The 20,974-nt window shown below is 43.3% G+C and overlaps 1 protein-coding gene across 1 annotated transcript in view; it reads right to left on the bottom strand.

The window, feature by feature from the left end:
- Positions 1–1,253: 1,253 nt before the first annotated feature.
- Positions 1,254–20,974, bottom strand: part of myo15aa (myosin XVAa) — a 198,675-nt gene continuing 178,954 nt past the window's right edge. The window contains exons 59-62 of the mRNA XM_072481241.1: positions 9,871–10,004; positions 9,143–9,276; positions 6,558–6,698; positions 1,254–4,287 (exon numbers count right to left, since the gene is read on the bottom strand). Of these exons, the coding sequence (XP_072337342.1) occupies positions 4,186–4,287; positions 6,558–6,698; positions 9,143–9,276; positions 9,871–10,004 (511 nt within the window). The 3' untranslated portion in view covers positions 1,254–4,185. The remainder of the gene's footprint in view (positions 4,288–6,557; positions 6,699–9,142; positions 9,277–9,870; positions 10,005–20,974) is intronic.

Raw genomic sequence — 20,974 nt, forward strand, 5'->3', positions numbered from 1 at the left:
CAGTGCTATCCACTAGTGCTACAGTGCTTCCCCTGTGCTACCGTGCTGCCCCTTGCTTGGTGGTGAACAATTTTTTCTCAACCTGTTGCAATTTGTAGAATGTGACAGGACAGCCAGTGTATTTTAAAATAAATGCTCAAGGTTTTTGCTCCGAGTAACAGATTCACCCTCTCGTAAAGTTCTGAAGCAATTCCTGAAAATAGGATTTGTTGTTGGTAATCTTTTCCTTACCTTCCTCCAGTGAAGGAAAATGATGTGAGTTTCCCCATGGAGTCACTATTAGGAGCACTACTTTTCTTGAGAGTGTGCAGGTCACATTGGCATAAAACTTTGAAGTATTGTGAATGGTGAGGATAGTGATGAATCTCAAGATTCCATACTTTGGGAAGAATATGAAAGCATTGGAGAGGGTGCAGAAAATGTTTCTGAGAATGAGAGACTTCAGTGTCGAGGGTAGATGGGGGGATTGTTCTCTTTACAGAAGAGAAGACTGAGAGGAGATTTGCTGCCGATATTCAAAATCATGAGAGGGAGAGGAATTCTTCCCATCAGCGGAAGGGCCGAGAACCACAGGTCACTGATTTATAGTTAGGAATTGGAATGCACTGCACAAGTGTATGGCGAAGGTAGATTCAATTGTGGCTCTAAAATGAGAGTTGAATAATCATCTGATGAGGAAACAATTGAAAGGCAATAGGGAAAATGCATAGGGGTGGGACTATCTGGGTTGCTCCAGCAGTAGTCTGGCATGAACACAATGGGCCAAAAAGCCTCCTATGTGTTGTAAACATTCTATGATTCAATGTGAATCTTTCCTTGCTGAATGAAAATGCTCTAAAGGAGTCTTAATTATAGGAACAGGGGTTGGCCATTTGGTCCATCAATCTTGTTCTGCTATTTTTAACTCACTATGCGCAGCAGCATAGGCAACTGACTGGTTTAATCAAATAAATTAATTATTCCATGAAGAGTGACACACTGTTTACATTAGTTTTTATTTTAAGGTATGTTTGCAGTTGTTTGTGTGAAACAAGGAATTGCCACTGGAAATCATGAAATGAGAGCGTTGGGGCAATCAGGCCAAACACAAAGAACAGAACTTTTTTAAAAATCAGAAAAAAAGGGGGAAAATACTCCAAACACCCTAATAAGAATATTCAAACAATGGAGGTAACCTATTCAAAACATATTTCACATTATCACAAGGATGTGCTTATAATATCCATTGACACAATGAAATGATTTGTGGGGTTTCTGGAGCTAAAAGACAGTAAAGACGTTTGGAAGAAATTATTTTATGTTCTCCAAAAACCCTGCAGAAGTGATTAAAGTAGCTTGTTATCTAAGAAATTGTACAAAAATATTATTGGATTCTGCAACACCAATACATTAACCTACTGATCTAGTTATAGTTTTATAAAAAATATATCACATTTACTGAACCAATGCAAGCACCAAAAGTCCTTCACTTCTTTCAAAAAAAAGGCTGGGTGCAAATATACAGTTACAACAACTCAAACAATGACTTAAAGTGACATTCAACAGCACTGGATATATACAAAATGTTTCTTTAAAAAGAATTTATATTTATTGCACATTTTTACCCTATCAATTTGACAGCTGAAAAATTCTAAAAATACATAATTCTACAACAGTATTTCTTAAGAAAACGTTTTATAAATCTGTGTGATCTTTGAGTGAACTATTTGGAGAGTTATTGTTAGAAGGAATGCTGTCTGCTTTCCTTTCTCTGTGATAAAGTGGGACATGAGACTGTCAATGACAGGCTGATTCGTGATGCTGGGATTGTTTGCTTCGTTGTGTTAATTATTAATGACGTGAAAGCCCCTTTAAGATGAGCAAAACCGCAAGGATCTGTGTAGAGGCCATACGTATTTACTGTATTTGTTAACGACTTTGCCGATGACACAAAGCTAGGTAGCATTGTGCACGTACGTGTTACAGATCCCTAAGGGAATTTGGGTTGTTGTGGCAATGTGCATATTCAAATGCATGTTGTAGTCTGGAACTATTGATAGTAATGGTAGAAGCTTCAACTTTCATTCCATTACCCTTAATGTCTATATCGGTATTTGTTGGAAGGATATGCAGGTTGATAATCAATCTGTATGGTCGCATTATGAATGCTCCTGGGGTTGGACTTGAACCTGGAGCCGCTGACTCAGAGGCAAGGATGCTACCCAGAAGACCTCCTTTAACAGTGTAGATAGAAGTATAAAATTACAAAGAGATATTGATAGATTAAATGAATGGGCAGAACTGGCAAATGGATTTCAATGTAGCCAAATATGAGGTCAACAAGTTTGAACCTAGAAAAGATACAGATTTCTTTCTAAATAGCGAATAGCAAAGAGATTTGGGGATCCAGGTACATAAGATCATTAAAATATCATGAACGGGTGAAGAAGATAATCATAAAAGCTAACGGACTCCTGGCCTTTATATCTAGTGAACTGAACTACTGGGCTGTAGAGTTAGACTACAACTATACAATTCTCTGGTTAGAATATACCTGGATCGGGCGGCATGGTGGCGCAGTGGTTAGCACTGCTGCCTCACGGCGCCAAGGACCTGGGTTCGTGTGGAGTTTGCATATTCTCCCCATATCTGCGTGGGTCTCACCCTCACAACCCAAAGATGTGCAGGGTATTTGGATTGGCCATGCTAATTTGCCCCTTAATTGGAATTTTCTTTTTAAAAAGTTATCACAATCAGTTACTCAAAAAAGTAGGTCAAATTAATTAAAAAATAACAATTTTCTGTAAGAATAGCTATGGATACTGATTGCAGTATGTATCTGAGGAGTAGAGTGGCCAGGAGTTATCTGGCCAGGAGATTCAGGATTTATCCAGGAAGTGGGAGGTACCGGACCATTGGCAAGAACTAAGGAAATCTAAATTGTAGTGAACTGTGCGATTAGCAGAGATTGCTTTGGCCTCTCGAGATGATGTGTCTGGTGAGTGATTTGGAATGGACTCAACCTAACAGTGCCTAGAAGTCCATAGCATTCATTGCACTGCTGGTGATTCACATGCCCGATTTACTGAAGGCAGACCTGGGACATTGTCTCACTAAGTAGTGTGCTGTGCATGAGTGGGAAGTTTACACATGCTGTGTGCTAGTTGGCATGATGGCTGAAAGAGTTAAAGATCCATGTTAACAGTTGAATTTTAGAGAACGTTAGGACCGAATTCTGACCTGAGCTGACTATGTTTATGACTTTAGCAATGCCAGTGTATAACTGAGAGTTGACGACAGTGTGAAGGTTGGCTGCGATTTGAAGGGAAAACCTTGCTGGAAGTAAGCACAAGATACAAGAAATCTCAATTGTTTATGAATCTTTGAAATGGGACTCAGACCAAGTGGTTAATCTTCCAATTTTTGCTAAGCATTTGTGTTGAGATTTGTGGGGTGTAAGTCTCAAAATCATAGAACTGTTACAGTGCAGAAGGAGGTCATTCGGCCCATTCTGTTTGCACCGCCTCTCCGATTGAGCAATTCACTTAGTTAAATTGGTATACAGAAGTTTGGTTCAGAGAATAAGTAACTGTGTTCATTGTACTTTTACTATCTTCAATGTAATCGATTAGTTAAGATAGAGGGTAATTATTAGTATTCACGTTCTTTGATTTTTTTTGTGCAGTGAAATTATTTCATTTTAAATTGTGAACCTTGTGGCTTCACTCTAGTGATTTTTCAGATTCTTTAAAAAAACAAACATGTTACTGGTTCTACCGAGATCATAACAGTATAGTTGGGGAATGTCCCATCCATGGCTAGTTTCTCACAGTCTAAAAGAGGATGGTGACATGGCAGTGGCTAGAACACATTGGGACATCCCAAAGGTGTACAATCAGTGTTTTCTTTTAATATCCTTTCAGCAAACCAGTATCGGCTCTATATCATCAACAGAAACTCTACCTGTGTGGATTGAACAGTTGTTCATATTGAAGATGAGGTTCTGTGATTTGTACACATCTCTCAGGTGTTTAATATGTTTCTTTCCATTGAATTAGTTAGTAATAGATACTATCTTTATCCATGTTGTTAAGATACCATCTTTATCCATGGTATATATCCTCGGGGCCAATGAAATGGTGAGCCCACAGCCTCTATGTTCAGTTCCATCAGCACTGGGTGTAATTGTGTGATGGTCAGCGCCGATCACAGCAAGGTAATCTCGCTGGGGGGGAGAGTCAGTCTCTTCTCGCGAGCCAGCAGCATGGACTCCACATGCATGGCCGTGACACGGCACATTTCCAGAGCCTGTGGGGAATCAGATCAAGTGGTTACAGCAGATCCAGAATGGTTTGTATTTCTATTTGAACAGGAGGAGCCCAGTCAACTCCTCTAGCCTGCTCCACCATTCAATCAGATCATGGCTGACCTGTACTTCAACCCATTTACCCACCTGCTCCAGAACCCGTCTGCGAGGGTAACACCATCATAGCTTCTCAAATGTATTTTTCTCTCCTGCTGAAAATGCAGACTTTAGCTGTGGAATGTGGTTCCTTATGAATGCATAATTCATGAGATTTTACCAGGAGGAGGATTCGATGATGATTTAAAATGAAAGACTGGAGAAGGTTGAGTGTTCTCCTTAAAATAGGGAAGGCTAAGAGTGGCCTAATAAAAGTTTTCAAAATAATGAGAACATTTGAAAGAGTATAGAGAAATACTATTTGCTCTGGTGAATGGGTCATTAACAAGAGGTTAGAGATATAAAATCATTCATAAAAGATCTAGAGGAGAGATGAGGAGATTCTTTTTCCACTCGAGAGCGGTCAGGATCTGAAATGCTTTGAAAAAGGACTTGGACAGATACTTGAGAACAAGGGATTTTCAAGGTTATAGGCAAAAAGGGGTACGAGCCTAAGCATACATACACTTTCGGAGAGCCAGGACAAGCATTACTGACCAATTAGCCACCTTCTGTAATTTTCTGTAAACATTCCTGATTTGGCCCGCCCACATCTGGAGAAGGAATGATTAGATTTTCATTGATGGAATGGGCAGGATGCGGCCTGCAGTTGGGCCAGTCGATATGGGGGATAAAGTTTGGAGGCAGCCACATGGATGCCAAGATGGGCTATTTAAAAGGCCCATCTTGGTGATGTGGGGCTTCATCCCAGTTGTAATTAAATTAGTAAGGCCCTCTAGCTCCATCACATCCCCTCACCTGTCCCATACTCCCTATGCCCCCTCATGTTCTCCACGCACCCCTATGGCCCGCCATGCCCCCATGCCAAGCAATGGCACTTGCATGCCCATTCACCCACTATACACTGTACAGAACCAGTGAACCAAATTGTTGCTACAAACCACAACTCTTTGAAAAGCTGGCCTGGTTCCTCTAAAATTGTGGAGGACTAGGACACACCTATTCCCTCAATGGTTGGGAATGCAGGTTTCAAGTTCACAACCTGAACCAGCCTATACCCTTAAATAGCACCACTGAAAATCAGAAACAGCAGGAATGGAATTCTGAATCGCAGAACCAGGGTCTGGCTGCTATTTTCACCCTTCCATGTCATCTCCCTCACTCTGAAAATGTAGCCCTTTATCTCCAGACACCCTCAGTCTTCATTGTGTTAAGAATGTTAAGGGGAGTGTGAGGTGTCCTGCTGTTTGCCCTTTTGTTCAGTGCTTTAATTAAATGTTATCTCTGAATAATTGCATGATCTAAAGACCACTACACTAATGGGATGGCTCCATGCCAGGGGGAGAAGGGGGAGAATTGCCCCGACCCAACTTCATGCGGCAGAATTGTTAAAATCCTGCATAACTGTTGATTATGCTACTGGCGTAGGGCTTCTGCAACTCTTCCATCCAGCTAATGGCAATGAGCGATAGAGCCCTCTGGAAATTCTCCGCAAAGGGACGATCATATTGCAGATGCTAGTTTCTCAAAGGACCCGATTCACATCTAGCTAAGCAGGCAGACTTTGCAGGATCTCTCTTCAAAATCCCTTTTATTGAGTAGACAAGGCCAATATTCCATGGAGTTTAGAAGAATAAGAGGTGATCTAATTGAAACATATAAAATTCTTAAAGGATGTGACAGAGTAGTTGCTGAAAAAGTGTTTCCCTGACTGGGGAATTTAGAACATGGAGCTGCAGTCTAAGAGTAAGAGGTCAGCTATGTAGGAGAAATTTCCTCACTCAAATGTTGCAAATTTTTGAAATTCTCTACCTAAGAGTGCTGTGGATGCTCAGTCGTTGAGTATATTAAAGATAGAGGTTAATAGATTTATGGGTACTGAAGCAATTAATGGATATGACCATATTGTGGGAAGATGAAGTTGAGGTAGAAAATCAGCCATGAGGTAGAAAATCAGCCAATGACAGAGCAGGCTCGAAGGGCCAAATGGTCTACTCCTGCTCCTCTTTCTTATTTTTATATTTTTCAACAGGGGATACGCAAGTTCTGTGAAAAGGTTTCTGTGTAAAGGTGGACGTTTACTCAATTGCTTCTAAGTGTCTTTTCACTAATTGTAAGCAGCAACACTGAACATTTACACACAACTCTTACAAACCTGATCAAGTTGAAGCTGTGTTATTCTTTGCGACATCAAGTCTCCCAGTTTAATCTCCGCATATGGATAGCTGTTATTAGGACCTGCTTGCTGAGTAAGGGTGGACTGTACCTCCTTCAATGGAAAATTGACCATCAACTCCTGCAAAAAGGGGTCAAAATATACATTTTTTATGGTTTCTGAAGTTACCCCTTCCAATTCTAGATGGAGGTTATCTGGTCAGGTGGGGAGAGATGGAACAGACAACTTCGGGGGAGAGGGGTGAAGGGGAAATGGGACAGAACATTCTAGCTCGTGGGCATTCTCAATGCTGCTTCTTGTCAACTTGACAGGATCCTCATATCCCAACCCTCCTGTAGTGTGGACATGAACAGAATCTGGCACTATTCTCCTTTTCTGGAATTTGCATTCTTCAGATTCAAAGATTATTTCCTTAACTTGGATTTAGTCTACTACTTCACCCTCCTGAGTGGACCTGGGATATGGATGTTTTGCAGTGTGTCTTCCCATTGGAAATTATGAAGATGTTCAAAACTCTCCGTATATGACAGTATGTTAAAATGATTATTATCCCACGTAGAATATCCAATCCATTTATGTCATGTGACCCTCCCCAGCTCCATTAAAGCTGAACAAAAGGAACACTGTTGTCATCACCATGTTTCTTTGACAACCAACTGGTGGGAGGGTGAGGCGCTGCAAAGAATATCTGACCTAAATGTCAGGAAGCCCGGGATTGAGGCCAGCTGCAAAATGTCTGCATTCCTTCAACTGGCAAACTCCTCTATGGAGGCCAGAATTCTGTCAAACTATTAAAATAGCCTTGAACTGGATGATTGGTGGGATCTGGATAGAGTAAGGAAGGTGAGGATAAACCCTGCGACAACGAGGAGGTGACCCAATTTTCCAAAAGTGGAAGTTTGGACTCAAGCTGACAGGGTCAGTGCAGGGAATGTGACCACGTTTCACGGTTATTCATCAAGGCATTTCCCCAATTCCTTAAGTTATTAATCACTGCGTTGCCCCAATTCGCTAGGTTATCGATCATACCTTTGCTCTGGTTCCTCTTTCTCATCACAACTATACCTCAATTCCTTGAGTTATTAACCAGAGTATGGTATATGGAGGGGAGACCAAAACGAAAATTGAGAAAATAGCTTGAAATTAAGAAATAATGATATTTTAAATATCTTGCACTGATTCCTGGCACATACGTGACTATGGAGAAACCAGTGGGAGATGCATCTGATAATTCTGGAACACTTAATTTGAACAGGAAGAGGTGTAATTGCTCAATCGAGCCAGGGAACAGAGAAACTGAATACCAGAGCTGTGATTGACAACAATCTGCAGAGGGAATAAAGATTACTGTTTAACTGCTGGGAGGGGCTGGAAAAAAAAAGACAGATTTGCATTTATTTTTCCTTTCTAATTTAGAGTATCCAATTCAATTTTGTCCAATTAAGGGGCAATTTAGCATACCCAATCCACCTACCCTGCACATCTTTTTGGGTTGTGGGGGTGAGACCCACGCAGACATGAGGAGAACATGCAAACTCCACACAGACAGTGAGCCGGGGCCGGGATCGAGCCTGGGTCCTTGGTGCCGTGAGGCAGCAGAGCTAACCAATGCGGCATCGTGCCGCCCACAGATTTACATTTATATAGTGTCTTTGAAATTACTAGATATCTCAAAGCATTTACAGCCAATTAAGTACTTTTTGAAATGCAGTCACGGTTGTCAAATGAAGTCACCGTAGGAAACAGCCGTTGATTTTTCTTTTGCAAATAGCAATGCTATAATGGCTGGATAATCTGCTTTTTGTGATGTTGATTGAAGAATAAGTATTGGCAAAGGCACCAGGGAGAACTCCCCAGCTCTTCTTTGAAATTGTGCCATTAGATCTTTATCATCCACCCAAGCCTCGGCTTCAATGTCTCATCCAAACGACTGAACCTTCAACAGTGTCGTGCACCCTCAGTAACTTCAGTGCATTGTCAGCCGTAGGGTTTGTGCTCGAGTCCTTGGAATCATGTTGTTATAATCCGACCGGAGGCCACGGGGTTTGGACCATACGGTTCCCCGAGCCCTCACCTGAATACAATCTTCCCCAATGAGGAGCCGGGGCAAAACCATTAAGCATTAAAAAAAAAACAGATTGACTGTGAGCCGGGCGGGGGAGACTCTTCGAGCAGCAGAGTGTGTAGTTAAGTAAGTCTTATTAAACCTTTTTGTTCCAATCCAACATTGCTTCCTTGTTGTCACTTGCCTGGATCTTACACTTGTGATTCAGAGACAAGTGTGTTACCAACAGGACCACAGCTGACATACATGAACAGATGGCTAGGTAAGTTCGAAGAGAGGAGATGGAAGATTACTCTGGGGTATAAAATCATCTTTAGGAATCAGGAACTATTTATCTGCAATTTTGCTCTCGTAATTCAATGGGCAGCTGAAAAGGGAGTTGCTACATGGGCTATGGCAGGAGATTCAGTGTGTGGGTGCGCAAGGAATGAGCTTGATTGACCTCATGCCCTTCCAATCTGTGGTTTTTAATAGACTTAAAATGTCTTTAGCAACTCACGTGAGTCTCCTTGTTGAGGAAATTGAGTCCATTTTGGTTGACGGCCAGAATACAAGGGGCAACAATCGCACTGTTGCTGCTGCTCTGGATGTAGAAGAATGAAGATCCAAACATGGGGAATGCACTCACGAGCCCTGTGTGAAGAGAAACTAGGCACTGAAACAGAGTGAGAACATTGCGAATCAATCTCTGTTCACACGGTGAAGCACAGGCTCAATGGGTGAGAGAGAGAATTTGGGATCACTGCATAAAAAATACATGGAGACCTGACCCAACCCAGTACCTTCCCCAGTGGATAGACTTATGAGAGTCTAGACAGTCTAGACAGAATCATGGATTGTATCAAACATCATTCTTTCCGTGTTTAATGTTTATGTGCAGAATTAAGAATGCTGTTGATGTTTCTCCCTTCCTCCATAGGCCAGAAGCATTCAGGCCAGTTGCAGCTCTCCCATACAGCCAGCACAGCAGAGTTTGTGATCTTTACTATCAGCAGTATTCAGTACTGCACTGTAATGCCAGCTATCGCAGTTCCAATTTGAACCCAACTGTGATGGGAAAAGCCCTGTTCTCTATTCAGCATCTCCCACTTGAGGATGTAACTCAGGTCAGAACAGTATTGATTGGGGGCACCATGAAGCGCATCAGGGTAAACAGCTATCTGTCGCAGCACGCGCCTATCTCCTGCTTAGTACCAGCAAACTGTAATGCGCTGAGTAGACACTTACCAAGGAACTGGGCTCTGGCCTGGTGAGAGCTGAGGGCCTGAACATGTTGAATATTCTGTGTCACCATGTTCAACCAGGGCTGTGGTCGTTGATGCCGGTAAATCTGTGGGGGGATGTAATCCTGCACCTCACGGCTTAGAGAGACAGAAAGAGATATAGTAAGAGTCTCACACCGTGGGGCATGGCAACTTACTTTTGAATAAATAAAATGTTATCCCCAACACTTAAGTATCAAACTGAACGCCAAAGGGATTTGTGGGTCTACTACTTCACCAAACCCCACCATGGTCCTCACTTAATCCTCCAATTTTCCTTCAGCCACCCAGGAGATTTTTGGGGAGGCATTTAGGAGAGCTGGGATTAGACCTGCTCCACAACAGTATGTTGGTGCTTAAGGGGACTAAATTCCGGTGTTGTCCTCATCAAATTATATATAAACTACTGGTTCTCATGTAGCATTGCTCCTCAGCAGTCTAAGGTCCGGGGTGTGCTTGAGATGTTTGGCCGCCATGTTGGCCTGTACATTCAAACTGCTTTGAATTGTAGCAGAGGTTTTTCAAGTTCACTAAGGCCTGAAATTCTGCTCTTGGTTCTTTCTGCACTGCCACAAAGAGGGGTTGACCCCAAAACCCCTGATATCATTGCAGCTTCTGCAGTAACAGTACCAGTTGCTACACAATGCAGAAGTTGGATTTTCTACAGAACACACAGGGGAAAAAAATAATTGGCTGGTCCATGAAGACTTGCCTTCCGAACATGATTGCTTCCTGGAGCAGAAATGTATTAGTTCAGCTTCCTCAAGGAGCTGTGCACTGCCGATTCTCAGGTATGGCGTATGGTACAGGATAGATACAGAATTCAGATCCACCTTTACTGCCCCATAAAAAAACTCCCAGGGTAGGTAGAGCACTGGTTAAAGTTCAGGCGTAAAGCTCACATTACACTACACAGGGGGAGGCCTCAACAGAAGCCAACACAGTTCCAAAAACAAGTAGCAGGGCATAGAGTAAAGGAATAGTCTGGAACCTAACTTCAGGAACTGCAGCTAATGGCAAAACTATAAGAAGTACACTGGTTAAACCAAAGGAGAAAAATAATGAACAAGCAAATAAAGCATCAATACGGAGGGACAGGTTAGGGGGTATAGCCTATAAAGAGTGCAAGGAATAAACTAGATGAGCTACAGGCTCAAACACAAATTGAAGATGATGGTGTAGTTGCTATTACGGAGACATGACTGCAGGATGGTCGGGACTGGGAACTAAATATACCTGGTTATTGTCATGTGAGAGTACCTTTAAGAAATGGGTGTTTATAAATGGGTGTGTATATAAATAATTGTAGTGAGAATACCTTTAAGAAATGGGTGTTTACTATTGCAGTGATGTCAGAGTGGGTGGAGCTGGGCTATCTGTCAACGTTTTACTTTTGTTTTAGGCTGTTTTAGTTTCGTTTTCAATGTTGGAGCTGAAGCCAGACCAAGCAGGTGTACTGCTGTTCTCTCTGCCATCAAAAGACTATCTCTTGCTCATTTGGTGAATTCAGAATAATAAATGTTCTCAGTAGTGAATGTAAACCTAATGTGCTTCTGGTAGAAGGTGTTTTAAGTCTTATGGATGTTAAAAGGAAAGCTTAAAGGATTACTTAGTGTTGTATTCTTTGGGGGTTGTATTTGAATTAATGGTTGCTAAGATGTTCACTGTTTGTTTTAAAAAGGTTAACTTGAATTTATAGAATAAACATTGTTTTGCTTTAAAAAATACCTTTCCATTTCTGCTGTACCACACCTGTAGAGTGGGCCGTGTGCTCCCCATACCACAATCTAGTAAAAGTTGTGGGTCAGGTGAACTCTATGATACACTTTGGAGTTCTCTAAACCTTGGCACATAACATTATAAAGTTTACAGGATGGATAGGGAAGATGGCAGATGGGGTGGAGTAGCCTTCCTAATTAGAAATACTATCACCTCAATGGTGAGGGAGGATATAATGAGGGAAAAGCATCCAGCGGAGACCATATGGGTGGAACTGATGAAAACTGTAATGGGTGTTGTGTATCGACCCCCGGTAGCAGTTCTGAGGTGTTAAATTGTATAAATGCAGAAATTAGGCAAGTGTGTAGCAAAGGCAGAGTAGTATTAATGGAGGATTTCAACTTACACGTAGATTGGGAGAGGAAGTCAAGCACCTGTCAGAAAGGTAGTGAATTTCTAGTTTCCTGAAACAATATGTTGACAGGCCAACAAGAGTCGAGGCCACATTGGATTTGGTTTTGGGTAAGGAACCAGGCCAGGTGTTGGATTTGGAGGTAGGAGAGCACTTTGGGGACAGTGACCACAATTCGGTGATGTTTACGTTAATGATGGAAAGGGATAAGTATACACCACAGGGCAAGAGTTATAGCTGGGGGAAGGGCAATTATGATGCCATTAGACGTGACTTGGGGGGGATAAGGTGGAGAAGTAGGCTGCAAGTGTTGGGCACACTGGATAAGTGGGGCTTGTTCAAGGATCAGCTACTGCGTGTTCTTGATAAGTATGTACCGGTCAGGCAGGGAGGAAGGCGTCGAGCGAGGGAACCGTGGTTTACCAAGGAAGTGGAATCTCTTGTTAAGAGGAAGAAGGAGGCCTATGTGAAGATGAGGTGTGAAGTTTCGGTTGGGGCGATGGATAGTTACAAGGTAGCGAGGAAGGATCTAAAGAGAGAGCTAAGACGAGCAAGGAGGGGACATGAGAAGTATTTGGCAGGAAGGATCAAGGAAAACCCAAAAGCTTTCTATAGGTATGTCAGGAATAAGCGAATGACTAGGGAAAGAGTAGGACCAGTCAAGGACAGGGATGGGAAATTGTGTGTGGAGTCTGAAGAGATAGGCGAGATACTAAATGAATATTTTTCGTCAGTATTCACTCAGGAAAAAGATAATGTTGTGGAGGAGAATGCTGAGCCCCAGGCTAATAGAATAGATGGCATTGAGGTACGTAGGGAAGAGGTGTTGGCAATTCTGGACAGGCTGAAAATAGATAAGTCCCCGGGACCTGATGGGATTTATCCTAGGATTCTCTGGGAGGCCAGGGAAGAGATTGCTGGACCTTTGGCTTTGATTTTTATGTCATCATTGGCTACAGGAATAGTGCCAGAGGACTGGAGGACAGCAAATGTGGTCCCTTTGTTCAAGAAGGGGAGCAGAGACAACCCCGGCAACTATAGACCGGTGAGCCTCACGTCTGTAGTGGGTAAAGTCTTGGAGGGGATTATAAGAGACAAGATTTATAATCATCTAGATAGGAATAATATGATCAGGGATAGTCAGCATGGCTTTGTGAAGGGTAGGTCATGCCTCACAAACCTTATTGAGTTCTTTGAGAAGGTGACAGAACAGGTAGACGAGGGTAGAGCAGTTGATGTGGTGTATATGGATTTCAGCAAAGCGTTTGATAAGGTTCCCCACGGTAGGCTATTGCAGAAAATACGGAGGCTGGGGATTGAGGGTGATTTAGAGATGTGGATCAGAAATTGGCTAGCTGAAAGAAGACAGAGGGTGGTGGTTGATGGGAAATGTTCAGAATGGAGTACAGTCACAAGTGGAGTACCACAAGGATCTGTTCTGGGGCCGTTGCTGTTTGTCATTTTTATCAATGACCTAGAGGAAGGTGCAGAAGGGTGGGTGAGTAAATTTGCAGACGATACTAAAGTCAGTGGTGTTGTCGATAGTGTGGAAGGATATAGCAGGTTACAGAGGGATATAAATAAGCTGCAGAGCTGGGCTGAGAGGTGGCAAATGGAGTTTAATGTAGAGAAGTGTGAGGTGATTCACTTTGGAAGGAATAACAGGAATGCGGAATATTTGGCTAATGGTAAAGTTCTTGAAAGTGTGGATGAGCAGAGGGATCTAGGTGTCCATGTACATAGATCCCTGAAAGTTGCCACCTAGGTTGATAGGGTTGTGAAGAAGGCCTATGGAGTGTTGGCCTTTATTGGTAGAGGGATTGAGTTCCGGAGTCGGGAGGTCATGTTGCAGCTGTACAGAACTCTGGTACGGCCGCATTTGGAGTATTGCGTACAGTTCTGGTCACCGCATTATAGGAAGGACGTGGAGGCTTTGGAGCGGGTGCAGAGGAGATTTACCAGGATGTTGCCTGGTATGGAGGGAAAATCTTATGAGGAAAGGCTGATGGACTTGAGGTTGTTTTCGTTGGAGAGAAGAAGGTTAAGAGGAGACTTAATAGAGGCATACAAAATGATCAGGGGGTTGGATAGGGTGGACAGTGAGAGCCTTCTCCCGCGGATGGATATGGCTGGCACGAGGGGACATAACTTTAAACTGAGGGGTAATAGATATAGGACAGAGGTCAGAGGTAGGTTCTTTACGCAAAGAGTAGTGAGGCCGTGCAATGCCCTACCTGCTACAGTAGTGAACTCGCCAACATTGAGGGCATTTAAAAGTTTATTGGATAAACATATGGATGATAATGGCATAGTGTAGGTTAGATGGCTTTTGTTTTGGTGCAACATCGTGGGCCGAAGGGCCTGTACTGCGCTGTATTGTTCTATGTTCTATGTTCACTGTCCCCATCAAACACTCCCAGGACAGATACAGCATTGGGTAAGATACAGAGCAAAGCTCCTTCTACACTGTCCCCATCAAACACTCCCAGGACAGGTACAGCACGGGGTTAGATACAGAGCAAAGCTCCTTCTACACTGTCCCCATCAAACACTCCCAGGACAGGTACAGCACGGGGTTAGATACAGAGCAAAGCTCCCTCTACACTGTCCCCATCAAACACTCCCAGGACAGGTACAGCACAGGGTTAGATACAGAGTAAAGCTCCCTCTACACTGTCCTCATCATACACTCCCAGGACAGGTACAGCACGGGGTTAGATGTAGAGTAAATCTCCCAATACACTGTCCCTATCAAACACTCCCAGGACAGGTGTGTCTTTTAAAAAGCATTTAGATAGTTACATGGGTAAGATGGGTATAGAGGGTTATGGGCCAAGTGCGGGCAACTGGGACTAGCTTAATGGTAAAAACTGGGCGGCATGGACTGGTTGGGCCGAAGGGCCTGTTTCCATGCTGTAAACTTCTATGATTCTATGTCCGGGATAGATTCCTGCAGCAATGTGTTCTAGATGCAACAAGGGGGCAGGCAATATTAGATCTAGTTGTGAGTAATGAGCCAAATTTAATTTGTAGCCTAACTATGCACAAATAGTGATTTATCAAATAGTGATCACAACATTATTGAATTCAGTATAGCGTTTGAAAGTGAAAAGCACGATTCAGTACTAGAACTTTAGACTTGGGTACAGCTGACAGAATGAAACAGAGACTGTCCACGGTAAACTGGGAAGATCTGTGAATGGGTTTAATGACTAACCATCAGTGGGGAATATTTAAAGAAACATTTAACGAGATATAGAGCAAGTATATACACTTGAGAGGAAAAGGCTTCATTTCACAAAGAAAACAGCCATGGACAACTCAAGAGATTAGGGACAGCATTAAACTAAAAGAAAGGGCTTACAAAAATGCAAAACATAGCACAGATCTGGACGAATGGGATAGATACAAAGACCAGCAACGGGTCACAAAGCAACTTATAAGAGCTACTAAAAGGAATTATGAAAGGAAACTTGCAAGAGACATCAAAATCAATGAGAAGAAATGTTATAGTTATAGAAAAGGAAAGTGGGTGGTCAAGAGCAATGTAGGCCCACTAAAAGCTGAAAATGGAGATATTGTCAGTGATAATACGAAAATGGCAGACATGTTGAACAGTTACTTTGTCTCAATATTTACAGTTGAAAAGGAGGATAACATGCCTGTAGTCCCGAAAAAATTAATAGCCAGCAGAGGACAGGGACTTAATACAATTAAGTACAGCGTCAGTAAATAGGAAATTGATAGAGTGACAAATCCCCAGGACATGACGGTTCCATCAGAGGATGTTAAAGGAAGTAGGGGAGCACATGGTAGATGCCCTAACTATAACCTTTCAACGTTAGCCTAATATCTTGGTGGGGAAATTGCTGGGGTCTATAATCAGGGATGGGGTAACTGAACGCCTCAAAAAACTTCTGTCAATCAGGGAGAGCTAGCATGGAAGGGAAGGTCATGCCTGACTAATCTTACTGAATTTTTTGAAGAGGTGACTCAGGTAGAGGACAGGGGAGTGTCTATGGATGTTATTTACATGTACTTCCAGAAGACATTTGATGAAGTCCCACATAAGAGACTGTTAAATAAGGTGGATGCCCATGGAGTTGAGGGCAAATTATTGACATGGTTCGGAAACTGGTTGAGTGGCAGGCCACAGAGAGTGAGGATAATGGGTGATTACTCTGATTAGCAGGAGGTGACTAGTGGTGTACCACAGAGATCTGTGATGGGCTACAATTATTCATATTATTCATTAATGACTTGGATGATGAGATAGAAAGTCATATAACCAAATTTCCTAATGATACAAAGTTAGGTGGCATAGTAGACAGCCTAGATGATAGCATAACATTGCAAGGACATATTGACAGACTAGGTGAATAGGCGAAATTGTGGCCGATTTTTAAATTTTTAAAATTCATTTATGGATGTGGGCGTCGCTGGTTAGGCCAACATTTATTGCCCATCCCTAGTTGCCCTTCAGAAGGTGCTGGTGAGTTTCCTTCTTGCCCCGCTGCATTCCTTGAGGTGTAGGTACACCCACAGTGCTTTTAGGGAAGGAGTTCCAGGATTTTGCCCCAGCAACAATGAAGGAACGGCGATATACTTCCAAGTCAGGGTGATGAGTGAGTTGGAGGGAAACCTCCAGGTGGTAGGGTTTCCAGGTAACTGCTGCTCTTGTCTTCTAGATGGTAGTGGTTGTGGATTTGGAAGGTGTTGTCTCAGGAACCTTGGTGAGTTACTGCAGTGCATCTTGTAGATGGGACACACGGCTGCCACTGTTCGTTGGTGGTGGACGGTTGAATGTTTGTGGAAGGGGGAGCAATCAAGCGGGCGGCTTTGTCCCGGATGGTGTTGAGCTTCTGGAGTATTGTTGGAGCACTCATCCAGGCAAGTGGACCGTATTCCATCACACTCCTTGTGTCTTGTAGTTGGTGGACAGGCTTTGAGGAGTTACTTGCTGTAGGATTCCTAGCCTTTGACCTTCTCTGGTAGCCACAGTATTAATGTGGCTGGTCCAGTTCAGTTTCTGATCAATGGTAATCCCCAGGATGTTGATTGTGGGGGACTCAGCGATGGTAATGCCATTGAATGTCAAGGGGTGGTGGTTAGATCCTCTCTTGTAGGAGATGGTCATTGCCTGGCACTTGTGTGGCGCGAATGTAACTTGCCACTTGTCAGCCCAAGCCTGGATATTGTCCAGATCTTGATGCATTTGGACATAGACTGCTTCATTCTCTGAGGAGTCACAAATGGTGCTGAACATTGTGCAGTCATCCACAAACATCCCCACTTCTGACCTTATGATGGGAGGTCATTGATGAAGCAGCGGAGGATGGTTGGGTCTAGGACACTACCCTGAGGAACACCTTCAGTGATGTCCTGGAATTGAGATGATTGACCCCCAACCACCACAACCACCTTCCTTTGTGCCATGTATGACTCCATGTGAAATTCAATGTAAGTGTCATGCGAGAGTGCCTTTAAGAACTGGATGTTTAAGCAATGTACCTTTAAGAAAACAGTGATGTCATAGAGTGGATGGAGCTCAGCTCAGGTCAGCCATTTTGCAGTTTGGTTTTGCAAGTTTGAAAAGTGCCTGGCTGGTTTTGCTGAGAGCAGCTAAAAAGTGCCTGGCTGGTTTTGCTGAGAGCAGTTTAAAAGTAGAAAGCCAGTTTGAGACAGCAGCTTGAGAAGTTCTGGTTTGCTGTGATCTACTTGAAGGGAGAAAGCCAGGTTTGAGAAAGCAGCGTGGGTGTGTCTGTGGGTTTCCAGAGAGCTGCATGAAGAAAGCAAGGTGCTGGAGCTGAAGTCACCCAAGCTAATATATCTCTGCCATTCTACAGAAAAAATATATATCCTTTAACCTGATGTGATACTGTTTAAAGGTGTTAAGTCTCTTGGAAGTTTGAAGGAACATTTTAAGGAGTTATTTACTGTTGCAATATTTTCTGAGTTATCTTTGAAGAAAGGGGTGTTAAGAGATCTAATGTTTATTTAAGATGTTAAGTTGAGTTCAGTGAATAAACAGTGTTTTGTGTTTAAAAACCCACGTGTCCATAATTGTAATCCCACACCTAGGGAAAAAGCCGTGTGCTCGGAAAAGCAACAAATCCATTAAAGGGAGAGGTTGGTTGAACTCCATGATACATTTTGGGGTATTAAAAACGCCTCGCCCATAACAGTAAGCAAGAGTGAGGTTATCCATTTTGGACCAAAAAAGGATAGAGCAGAGTACTTTCTAAATGGAAAGATGTTAGGTACAGTGAATGTCCAAAGAGACTTGGTGGGGGGGGGGGGGGGGGGGGGGTCAGGTGCCTAAATCCTTGAAATGCCACAAGAAAGTGCAGAAAACAATCAAAAAGGCTAATGGAATGCTAGCCTTTATATCTAGAGGATTGGACTCTAAATACACAAAGGTTATGTTGCAGCCATACAAAACCCTGATTAGACCCCATTTGGAGTATTGTGAGCAGTTCTGGGCACTACATCTTAGGAAAGATATATTGGTCCTGGAGGGAGTACAACATAGGTTTACAAAAATCATACCTGGACTAGGTTAAGATACACAGATTAGAACTGTTTTCACTAGAATTTAGACTATAAAGGGGTGATCTGACCAAAGTATTCAAGATATTAACAGGGAAGGACAGGGTAGATAAAGATAAACTATTTCCATTGGTTGGAGATTCTAAAACGAGGGTCTCAGTCTAAAAATTAGGGCTAAACTGTTCAAGAGAGATGTTAGGAAGAACCTCTTCATTCAAAGGGTGGTAGAGGCTTGAAACTCTCTCTCCCACAAACAGCAGTTGAAGCTAGAACAGTTGTTAATTTTAAATCTGAGCTAGATTTTTGTTAAGCAAAGATATTAAGGGATATGGGCCCACGGCAGGTATATGGAGTTGGGCCACAGATCAGCTATAATCTCATTAAATGGCGGACAGGCTCGAGGGGCTGAATGGCCTACTCCTATTTTTATGTACACTGCCCCAGTGATCTAATGGAGTTTATCACTCAGGCAGTCATATTGTGCAGTTGGATTCATATTATCCAATGCTAAACATGCAATTCAGCTATATTGTATTCGTAGAATCCCTACAGTGCAGAAGGAGGCCATTCGGCACATCAAGTCTGCACTAACCCTCTGAAAGACCATGCTACCTAGGCCCAATCCCCCATCCTATCCCTGTAACCCCACCTAGGTGCAACATTTTAGCATGGCCAATCCACTTAACCTGCACATCTTTGGTATTATAAGTATTTGGTGAAGTAAGGGTTAAAAGCCTGGGTTAGACTGTGTTTGACTGCTGAAATCATATTTTAAAAGATTCTGAGGTTGAAAGACATGAGCATTAGCCATCTTAAAAAGTTTGGGCTAATGCAGTTGTGTTTTGATTAAGGAGATTCCTTGGGGAATTAATTAGTTTTCAGCTTGGTGAGATGATGTCGTTGCTGTGTGGAGCTAAGGATCAGGCTTTATGAAAAAGCATTTTCAGTTTAGTTCTGATCTGGCTGAAGCTATGTGCACAGTGAAACAGTTCTGTTCTCACAGTAAGTTAGATAAATGAGACTAACAGTGTATAAAGCAATACAGACTTATCTGAGGATAAGGGAGAGCTGAAACAAATATACAGCCAGAATGTCTGACAGGAGTCACATCTTTTCTGTAAAACAGTGTCAAAATATCTCTTTCTCAGATAATGGGCGGGATTCTCCGACCCCGGGCCAGGTCGGAGAATCGCTGGGGGGGGGGGGGGGGGGGGGGCGCGATTCACGCGGCGCCACTCTGACGCCGGTCCGCCGATTCTCCGGTCCATTTGCGGTGGCGCAGTCGGCACGCCGCCAGCCCGCCGATTCCCCGCGCGCGATAGGCCGAGTGCCCGCTGAGATAGGCCGAGTCCCGCCGGCGCCGTTCACGTGTGGTCTTACCCGACGGGACTCAGTGTTCATGCTGCCGGGGGGGGGGGGCAGCCTGGTTGGGAGGGGGGATCTGACCCCAGGGGGGGCCTCCACGGTGGCCTGGCCCGCGATCTGGGCCTACCGATCGGCGGGCCGGCTTGTCCTGGTAGGGGCTTATGTTCCTCCGCGTTGGGCCTCTGTAGCTCTCCGCCATGTTGCGTCGGGGCCGGCGTGGAGATGGCAATCCATGCGCATGCGCGAATTAGCGCCGGTCGTAGCGCGCATTCGCAGACCCGCGGCGCCCGTTCTGATGCCCGTATCGGCAGCTGGAACTACGTGAAGCGCTCCATTGCCGTGCTGGCCCCCTGTGCGGCGCAGGATCACTGCTCCTAGGGGCCTGTTGATGCCGTCGTAAAATGCAACGGCGTTTACGACGGCGTCAACACTTAGCCTCAGAAACAGAGAATTCCGCCCCATATATCTGCAAAGCAAGTATTCCTCTGTATCATTGGTATTTAAGGTGGATTGAAAGCTGAGATGGTTTATTTTCTAGTTGTTTAAATGGGAATAAAGTTAGCAATTAAGGGTATTGTATTTACTGTATTGGGTAGTATAGTTTAAAGGATAATTGTAAGTTATTTTCTGGTGTGATATTAAAGATTTTAATACTGTGTTAGTAATAAAGTTTGTTTTAATATTCCATTTCCTATTTCTTCATGCAATCATTCATGGAATGAGGTATCCTTTCCTCAGTCTTATAAAATTAAAACAAAATATTGGGGTATCTGTCCAGTATCCTAGCCACTGTTGGGATCTAGTCTGCGATCATCATACCACACAGATTATTATGAACAGCACCACAAAGGACTCCGGTCATGATTTAGGTACAGAGAGAAAGGCATCACGTTCATCCAAACTCATGTGTCCACGACAAATCTACTGTCCATTGTTTAGCTGTTTTTTAGGATTGTGTCACTGTTGCATGAACCAATGTTTTAATGGACTGTGAGACCTGACTCCTTAACACGCGTCCATCAGG

This window comes from Scyliorhinus torazame, chromosome 17, assembly GCF_047496885.1.
Source record: "Scyliorhinus torazame isolate Kashiwa2021f chromosome 17, sScyTor2.1, whole genome shotgun sequence".
In the NCBI taxonomy this organism is placed as follows: domain Eukaryota; kingdom Metazoa; phylum Chordata; class Chondrichthyes; order Carcharhiniformes; family Scyliorhinidae; genus Scyliorhinus; species Scyliorhinus torazame.